The sequence below is a fragment of the Mus musculus genome, chromosome X, assembly GCF_000001635.26.
Source record: "Mus musculus strain C57BL/6J chromosome X, GRCm38.p6 C57BL/6J".
Lineage (NCBI taxonomy): Eukaryota > Metazoa > Chordata > Mammalia > Rodentia > Muridae > Mus > Mus musculus.
In genome coordinates, this window is record NC_000086.7 from 31,381,246 (window position 1) to 31,391,342 (window position 10,097).

General features: G+C 39.1%; 1 protein-coding gene and 1 pseudogene across 1 annotated transcript; both read right to left on the reverse strand.

Annotated features, from left to right (window-relative positions):
• Positions 1-692: 692 nt before the first annotated feature.
• Btbd35f19 (BTB domain containing 35, family member 19) lies at positions 693-2,676 on the reverse strand. Its single transcript, XM_001474927.6, has one exon. The coding sequence runs from the start codon at positions 2,586-2,588 to the stop codon at positions 1,092-1,094; it is 1,497 nt and encodes a 498-aa protein (XP_001474977.1). The 5' UTR covers positions 2,589-2,676; the 3' UTR covers positions 693-1,091.
• Positions 5,552-6,419, reverse strand: Gm17862 (predicted gene, 17862; annotated as a pseudogene).

Sequence of the window (10,097 nt, forward strand, 5' to 3'; positions counted from 1 at the left end):
GGAATGCCTGTTGGAGGTTATCTTGATTGCATAAAGTGACTTGGGAAGACCTACCTATCCGGGGTGGCACTATTCCTTGACTCTAGTCTTGAACTCTACACAACGGAGAAAGTTATTGATGTACTTGCATTAAGGTGATCTCTTTCTACTGTAGGTGTGATGTGACCAGTTTCTTCAACCTCCTGCCGCAGAAGCCTAGAGACTCAAAGTCTGAGATAATTGAAACTGTTGCCCCTAAGGTGATTTCATAAGGTCTTTTTAAAAACATAAAATCACTGCAACAGTAAAAGAAATTAAGGCAGAGAAATTGATCAGTATACTATGATACAGCTCATACCTTGATAGCAAATGATAGGTATCATGAAGGCCTATTTTCCATTTCCTATCTTGTTTATCCCTTTCAAAAATTGGATTCTTGGTATTTACCCTTACATCAATACATAAATATATTACATAAGTATATATAGTTCTATGTAAATATATTGCATATATAATTCCCTTGCTTATCCAGGATAGGGCATGAACTTTAAGTATAAGATAAATGTCTGTATGTGTGCATATATAGTTAGTTAGACATAGTCAGCAGTAAATGTTTTCCGAACACAAACGACATTATTTAGTTATTTGAAAGCCCACACAGAGAGTAATCTCAAATATTCCCTTTTAACCAATGATTTACGTCTTATAATAATGTCATAATGAATGCATTGGTTCACAACAGTTTCAACAATGGCATGATTTTATTTTGTCTCAATTTTAGCTAGGGCCAAATCTACTTAACAAATTGATTGAGATGTTTTACCTTGCAAATATAGTCTCTTATTTCCATTCCAAGCTTGGATCTCGATGGTAAATTTAAATCAGAAGATTAGGTTTATTTGATTTGACAAATACTTTGTTGGAAGTAAAGGTTTTCTTCAGAAATACATGGAAATAAGGTGATGGAGGGAAGCAGTCACTTCTGGTGGTACTAGACTCCAAAGAATATTGAATTTGTTTTTGGTCTTCTTCACTGTAGTCATTACACAGCCTTCATATTAAATGAACCATTCAATACTTGTAAAATGCTTACAGTCTAATAATTGATAAGATTACTTGTTTTCTGCATTTCCTAGGTTTACAAAAAGGAAATTGCAGAATATACACATAGGGAAGGTTAGAACATCACTATCCAATTTCATTACAATTTGCTCCTCCTTATATTCAAAGGTGAGGATTTTATAACCTGTTGTCTTTCTGAAAGTTACTCTTTTGTTGGAATCAAAACACACCAAAGTTATTCTGAATATGACATTTCGGATATGGTTGTGGCAAGCAGAACCATCACACCTCTGACACCGTTGCCTTAAAATTACACACTGCCTGGTAAAGGTCACACGTAAAGGAAAGCCAAGTCGTCCAACTGACCACTTCCAAGTATATCTTCCATCCTTGGGGATCATTGTACCACACCTCATGGTGCATTCTTCAAGTTCTTGTTCATTGATAACTTGTGGTCCAATTACCCCATATTCTTGTGTTCGCAGCAAAGTCAACCACTGTTGTTTGTAAATGGGTGACAACCATGCCATAGGTATTAGTCGATCTTGTTCAAGAATAGTTGTGGAAGTCAAGTCACAGATAATGTGCTGAAATCTCAGCTTTTTAAACACTGGTTGAAATATTAGTCCTTCTTCACTTTCAAGAAAACTGATGTTATCAACATATGCCATGTGGGTGGAAAGCCAGTTGTTTGCGTGTTGTAAAAGCTGTTTCAAGGTTCCGTTCCAGCATGGATTAAGATAAAGGAACATCCATATTTTTAGTGTGGTATATACATCAATCTCCTTTTGCATGACTAGTAAGTCAGAAGACAGTGCTAGAAGATACATCAACTTCAAGTCTACTTCCTTGTAAAGTGCCACACTTGGATGTACCATCAAATTGCAAAGAAGCCATTCAAAGCATCTCATCTTTACAGCTTTTAATCTATAGGTTTCTGCTGCCAAATAATAGGAGCACACAGTGTTCCTGTTGATAGTTTCTTTCATGATTCCTTCACACTGCTGAATTACTCGATCCACCCGAAGCAGGCATGCTGCTGCCAAAACTTGAGGAACTTCCAGAGGTGTTATTGACAAATCCGCATCCGTGTACAAAGCACCAAACACAAAATGCAGAGATCGGGTATCAATATCCTCATTCTTAATGATCAGATTTATAACACCATGGTGTGATTCTCTCCAAGTACCTTTGAGAATGTTAGCAAAGTAGACTGACTGACATAAAAATACTTTGTGTAAACACCATGTTTTTCCCAGAGCACGGATTTTAATGTCGCTATCATGCCCGTCCAAAAATAAGTTTTGATAAGCATCATTAGATGAGATCTTAACCCTTTTCCAGTAGATGTAGTTGAGAACTTGATGTGGATACATTCCCTGGTTTTGAGGTCCATGAACATTAGAACTTGTTGCCAACTCCTCCAAACTGTTTCTTTTTCGCTTGCGACTGCCAGGAATGTAGCTGGCTCCGGCTATGGCTTCTGGCTGTGGCTGTAACAGACTGGAATCCCTGCATCTCAAGACCCTGCTGACTAAAAGCCCCATTGATGAAAATTCCTAGAACAAGCTCTCGCAGAGGCTTCTTGGTTGAGGCATTGCTGTAGTCTGCCAGTCCTGCCTAGACTTCTCTGGGTTTCTCTACTACAGATTCTGACGTCACAGAGAAGGCAGGGCATTCTTCATTGTCCACATGTGTGTTGCCTGAGCACAGGCCCCGCCTCCTGATAGCAACCCCTCCCTCTCCCTCCTCCTTCCCCTTCCTCCCGTGCACATTTGCCCCACCATCCTCCCATCTCCCTTCCTCCCTCCCTTCCATTATTCCTAAATTCCTTCTTCCTTTCCTTTTCCCATTCTGCTCCTCCTTTCCCCTCACCTCTCCCTTCTCCCACTATTTCTAAGTGGGCCACACTATTTTGCTGAAGATGACCTCCATCAAACTGGAGAACCTCGTTCACCTAGTTTTTCAACCTTGCCAGCTGAATTTTCTTTTCCGTAAAGAGAACAACCAGGCCAAATTCATCCTGATGTGTGTTTAAGATTGTACATATTCCAACCCTTGACCCTTGACTATGAGCACTCAAATGTCTGTAGTATTTGAGATAAGCACTTACTAACTGCTTTTGCCAATATAAACAGTAAACATTGTTATTGCTAATTTTATTGTTAGCCTCTTTTGATTAGGATTAATGAGAAGTATTTCATGCAAGTAGTTGTATGCCTATATCAACAATTTCTGTGTATGCTTTGCATATATATATATATATATATATATATATATATATATATATATATATTTCTAAAAGTTCCTTATAAATCTAGTTATTTGTTTAACTTGCATATGTATGCGTGTTTTATGGTTTTGTTTTACTGATTTGCATTTACATATTAACTTTATATGGACTCCTTACTGTTAATAAATTGCAATCTGTAAGAAGCCAAGTCTAATGTTTAAATATTTCTTTTTATTCCTCTGTGCTGGCAATCCATTCCCAGAGCCTGGCCAGCAAAGTCTATCGAGGCAGAGCAAGGTGAACCAATGCAAGACACTCCTCCAAGTGTCTGTGAGGTCATAGTTATATTCTTTCTTAACACCACCTCTCCTCTCACAAGTCTGTCTTAACAAAACATCTTCTAACCTGTATCTCCCTCTGTAAAACATCCTCCCAATTGTGTCTACTTCAGCAAATCATCCTGTCACCCATGTGTTGGCCTCAGCCAAACCTTCTTTCATGTGCATCTTCAGTATCAAAGCATCCTTTCACCAGTGTCTGCCTTAGCAAAACATCATTTAATCTTTCTCTCCCAGAGAATCACCATATAATGTACCCGACTTTCCAAAGAAATCAGAAATCTTAAGTTCATAATAGTTTCAAGGGTAATAAAAAGTCACATTCCTTAATTTGTTTGCTTTTAGTCATGCCTAGATGATATCACAAGAATAATCTGTGAGAAGAGTGAAGGTTTCACCACAATAAATGTTACTAGGAAGTATGATCCTGACAGTGTCAGTATCAGTATTGGCTTGCAGTTGCAACATGAGCGTTTTACCCCACTCAAGGGCCACCTCCTTTTGATAGATTATTATATTGATTCTTTTTTTCTCTAATAGATTCCCAGAAATGCTTAAGTTGTGAAAGTGTTTGTCCTCTCATAAGCGCATTACTTGTACAATCACTAATATGAATATTCAACCTATGAGGAAAATTTAAGTAGAGATATGGTAGAAAAGCTGGTGGGATGAGGGGATAAACAAAGCTAAGGATATACTTGAAAATCCACATGGAAACTTACTGTTTATAATAAAATTGATAAAGTCTCAAAAGACACATATTTAGCTGGTAGATGGCCTGTATGTCTACATAATACTGCTGCTGAAAATCAAGCGAAAAAAAAAATCCCAATGCCAGGTATGTTCAGGAAGTTCCCAGAAATCTTGAAAATAATACAGGTTCTTCACACTCTTTCTGTTTGCCTACCATGAATATATGATAAGACCCTGCTACAAAAGACAAACCACATCGTGGTTGTAAAATATAGAGAAATTGAGCTGGCATGTAACTGAAAACTTCCTTCCATCTAGTTAGCTTTCATAGTTCTGGATTGTGCTATTCAGGATGCTGGCAGAGTAATGGCATCAACAGAGTTACCCAGATATGAACCTTATGATGTACAATACCAATCTGCCAAGAAAGATGTGTCCAGCTACACAATAGTGACATCACTGTTATAGGGATAGCCAGTGTATCTGTGATTAGATTTGAGGCCAGTTCCACAGGAGGATAGAAAATGCCTTTGGCCCTAGGGGAGAATTTATTCCTGTTGTTTATGTAAAGTCTCAAGGTGTCAAGCTCCCTTCTAAGTATCTATGTTTATATCTAGGGGAAATTCTACTTCAAGATTCATTCAGAGAAGCCCTTTTCGCAATAAACTACAGTGAGGAATAATATGCATAACTGCTCAAAGCACGATAATAAGAGATGGCTGAATGGTATTACTATCTTGTTTAGGCATGAACCCTCATGGATCCTCAGAGGAAAAAAAAAGGAGCAGAAAATATATAAAAACTGGACCATAAAGAGGAGGGCTATGGAATCTGTTTTCTTCACTACAGGACCACCAGTGCAGTCACAACTTCCCAACACCTGTGAGTATATGTAAAGTCTACCCATGACTAAAACCTCCTCACAGTAAATAATGGGCCAGGGAAGGACTCTTTCAACTTTTCCCTCCTTTGGTGAAATATTGGTGGGTTCTGAGGGAGAGAGAATCGTTATCTTCCATACATCCAGTGATCCAGATCCAGTGTCCTGCATCTGGCCTCCAAGAAAGAGTTTTGAGCTCATGGTCATACTGATAATCCTAGTTAAACTCTAGGATTCTCAAACACAAACAAACAAAACCAATGTCTGAAACAGAACTAGGGGGATTAAAAGGTTTGTAGAAGTGGGCAGGAGTCTAGATAGGTTAGGGAGATTATAGAAATCTGAATATTATTTATACATGTACAGAATGTCAATGTCACACTTCATGATGGAATTAAATGTTGTTTCGTGGTTGCCACAGGATTCCATTACCCAAGAAGGAAGGCTAAACAAAAGCCTAAGGGCAGCAGAACTGCTTATTGACAATAGTGATGACCTGGATGCTTATAGCTCTTGTCTGCTGAGGAAGAGAACACATCAGTGGCCATCTCTTGCTGGAAGTCTAAGGCAACATAGCACAGCTTCTCTCTGATATTAGGCATGATTTCCCTCCCAGCTTTTTGGTGAACTATAGCCACATGTGGTCATGAACTTCATGTAGTAGTCTGTCAGGTACAGGCCAGCTAGGTCCAGACACGGGATGGCACAAGGAGAGCAGAGATATGCACATTATCTCATAGATGTGCACATTCTGTGTGACCCCATCTCTGGGCTCCATCAAAATCGCAGTGGTATGACCAGAGGCCTAGAGGAACAGCACAGACTGGATGGCTACTTACATGGTTGTGGTTTTATAAGTCTCAAAAATCATGTGGGTCATCTTTTCACAGTTGGCTATAGGGCTCTAGGGGGAATGGTGAGCAGCACAGTGTTCCTTTGGAGGACCACATGCAGTTTGTTGTAGAATGTTTGGTGCCAGATCTTCTCCATATTGAACCAGTTCGTGACAATGTCATGACCAATGGGGGTACTTCAGGATCAGGATGCCTCTCTTGCAATGGGCCTCAGTACCCACAAAGGTGTCCTTCTGTCTCTTACCCACCGTGATGCCCTGGTGCCTAGGGCAACCCCATAATGGAGGGGTAGATGGCCCTGGAGCATCATAACCAGCAAACCAGGCATTTGCCAGATCAGAACCATTGTTGACAAGGAAGGCAGTTAAATCATCATCCAGGGAGAACTGGTGGTCAGTGTGAACCTTTAAGAGAGGAGCTGCTAGAAACCTGTGCTAGTGGGAGGAAACAGACTAGACAGTCTTTATCCATGTTCTCTTTAGGGGAATCTAGGTTGTTTCTGGTTTCTGGCTCTTGTGAACAGAGCAGCAGTGAGCACAGTTGAGGAAATATCTCTTGGGTAGGATGAAGTATCCTTTGGCTATGTGCCCAAGAGTGGCAAACCTCAATTTTGGGTAGATCTTTTCCCATTTTCCAGCGAAACTATCACACAGACTTTCATAGTACCTGTGTAAGTTTCACTCCCACCATTGATGAATGTGCCCCTTACTGTATCCCCAGGATGAGCTGTCCCTTGCGTTGTTGATCTTAGCCATACTGACAGGTGTAAAATGAAATCTCAAAGTAGTTCTAATTTGCATTTCCCAGATGGCTAAGGATGTTGAACATTTCTTTAAGTGTTTCTCAACTATTTGAGTTTCCTCATTGGAGAATTCTATTTAGATCAACATCAAATTTTTAAGATGGATGAATTGTTTTTCTTGACATCTTCAGTTCTTTATATAGTTTGCATATTAGTCCTCTATCAGATGTGGAGTTGGTGAAAATATTTTCCAATTCTGTAAGCTGCCTTCTTGATGGAGCGATAGTGTCCTTTGCTTTACACAAGCCCTTTTGTTTCATGAGGTACCATTTATTAGTTTTTTTTTTTTTAAGTCTCACTTCCTGGCCTAAAGGTGTTCTGCTTAGAAAGTCTTCCGTGCCAATGAGTTCAATGCTATTCACCACTTTCTCTTCTATCACACCAGTGTCTCTGGTTTTATGTTTAGGTCTTTGATTTTCTTGTGGGTTTCTTTTTTGGGGTGCAGGATGCTAAGTGGATCTATTTGCATTCCTGTGACCAGCACCATTTGCCAAAGTTGTCCTTTTTGCAGTGTGTATTTCTGACTTCTTTATCAAAAAGAAGGTGCCCATAATTGTAACGATTTCTCTATGTCTACAATTATGTTTCATGTTCAATAAATCTGTCTGGTTTTGTGTCAATATAATTTTGCTTTTATTATTCTAGATTCAAAAACAGAATCCATATGTCTTCAGCATGCAAGAAATACTTCCTCTGTATTATAACTTGAAAGCAGGGATAGTGATACTTCCAGCAGTTCTTTTGTTGTTTGGGATTGTTTTAGCTCTATTGGAATTTTGGTTCTTCCATTTGATGATGCAATTTGTCCTTCCAACATCTGTGAAAATTTTGTGTTGGAATTTTGATGGGAATTACACTGAATCTGTAGATTGCTTTGTCGGGATAGTAATTTTTAGTTTGCTATTTTTATTAATCCATGAATATAGCAGATCTTATCATATTCTGATATCTTCTTCAATTTCACTCTCACTGTCTTGAAAATGTTATCAACACATGTGGTATATATATAGAGTAATTGTCTAATTCTTTTGATATTTCCAATTTGTTGGAGTCCAGGTTTTTCAAATATATTCTTATGGTTATCTGGATTTTCTCAGTGTCTGTTCGATTTATTTCATTTGGATGTACTCTTTGACTGTTAGTTATTTTGGATAAAGATTTGTTTATATTACTGATTTTCTAAATAAACTCTTAGTTTCATTGATTCTTTCTGTTGTGCTCTTTCTTAAACATAATTGATTTCAAACCTGATTTGATTATGTCTACCTTCTAATCTTTTGTTTGCTTTTTAACAAAATTTTTATTTGATATTTTTTCATTTATATTTCAAATGCTATCCAGAAAGTCCCCTATACCCTTCCTCTGTCCTGCTCTCCAACGCACCCACTCCCACTTCCTGGCCCTAGCATTCCCCTGTACTGGGGCATATAATCTTTGCAAGACCAATGACCTCTCCTCCCAATGATGGCCTACTAGGCCATCTTCTGCTACATATGCAGTTAGAGACACAAGCTCAGGGGGTACTGGTTAGCTCATATTGTGGTTCCTCCAATAGGGTTACAGACCCCTTCAGCTCCTTGGGTACTTTCTCTATCTCCTCCACTAAGGGCCCTGTGTTCCATCTAGTAGATAACTCTAAGCATCCACTTCTATATTTGCCAGGTACTGGCATAACCTCACCTATATCAGGGTCATGTCAGCAAAATCTTGCTGGCATACGCAAATAGTGTCTGTGTTTGGTAGCTGATTATGGTATAGATCCTCAGGTGGGGCAGACTCTGATGGTCCTTCCTTCCATGTCAGCAATAAACTTTATCTCTCTAACACCTTCCATGGGTATTTTGTTCCCCATTCTAAAGAGTGGCAAAGTATCCATACTTTGGTCTTCCTTCATCTTGAGTTTCATGTGTTTTGCAAATTATATATTGGGTATTCTAAGTTTCTGGGCTAATAAGAACTTATCAGTGAGTGCATATCATGTGAGTTCTTTTGTGATTGGGTTCTCTCACTCACGATGTTATCCTCCAGATCCATCCATTTGCCTAAGAATTTTATAAATTCATTGTTCTTAATAGCTGAGTACTACTCCAGTGTGTAAATGTATCACATTTTCTGTATCCATTCCTCTGTGGAGGGACATCTGGGTTCTTTCCAGCTTCTGGCTATTACAATTAAATGAATATAGTGGAGCATGTGTTCTTATTGCCACTTGGAACATCTTCTGGGTATGTTCCCAGGAGAGGTATTGCTGGATCTTCTGATAGAAGTATGCCCAATTGTCTGAGGAACTGCCACACTGATTTCCAGAGTGGTTGTACAAGTTTGCAGAAATGGAGGAGTGTTCCTCTTTCTCCACATCCTCGCCAGCATCTGCTATCAACTGAATTTTTGATTTTAGCCATTCTGATTTGTGTGAGGTTAAATCTCAGGGTTGTTTTGATTTGCATTTCCCTGATGATTAAGGATGTTGTACTTTTTTCAGGTGATTCTCAGTGATTTGGTATTCTTCCGTTGAGAATTCGTTGTTTAGGTATGTGCCACATTTTTACTGGGGTTATTTGATTTCTCTGGAGTTCCACTGCTTGAGTTCCTTGTATATATTGGATATGAGACCCTATCCCAGATTTAGGATTGGTAAAGATGCTTTCCCAATCTGTTAGAGGCCTTTTTGTCTTCTTGGTAGTATATTTTTTTCTTATAGAAGCTTTGAAATTTTATGAGGTCCCATTTGGGGATTCTCGATTTTTTTCTTTTCTTCTTTTTTTTTTTTTTTTGGATATTTTCTCCATTTACATTTCAAATGCTATCCCAAAAGTTCCCTATACCAACCCCAGCCCTGCTCTCCTACACGCTCACTCCCACTTCTTGACCCTGGCTTTCCCCTGTACTAGAGCATATAAAGTTTGCTAAACCAAGTGTCCTCTCTTCCCAATTATGGCCAACTAGGCCATATTCTGCTACATATACAGCTAGAGACAGGAGTTCTGGGGGTACTGATTAGTTCATATTGTTGTTCTACCTATAGGCTTGCAGACTCCTTCAGCTCTTGGGTATGTTCTCTAGTTCCTATATTGGGGGCCCTGTGTTCCATCCTATAGGTGACTGTGAGCATCCACTTCTGTATTTGCCAGGCACTGGCAAAGCCTCACAGGAGACAGTTATATCAGAGTCCTTTCAGCAAAATCTTGCTGGCATATGCAATAGTGTCTTCATTTTGTGGCTGATTATTGGATGGACCCCCAGGTGGGGCAGTCTC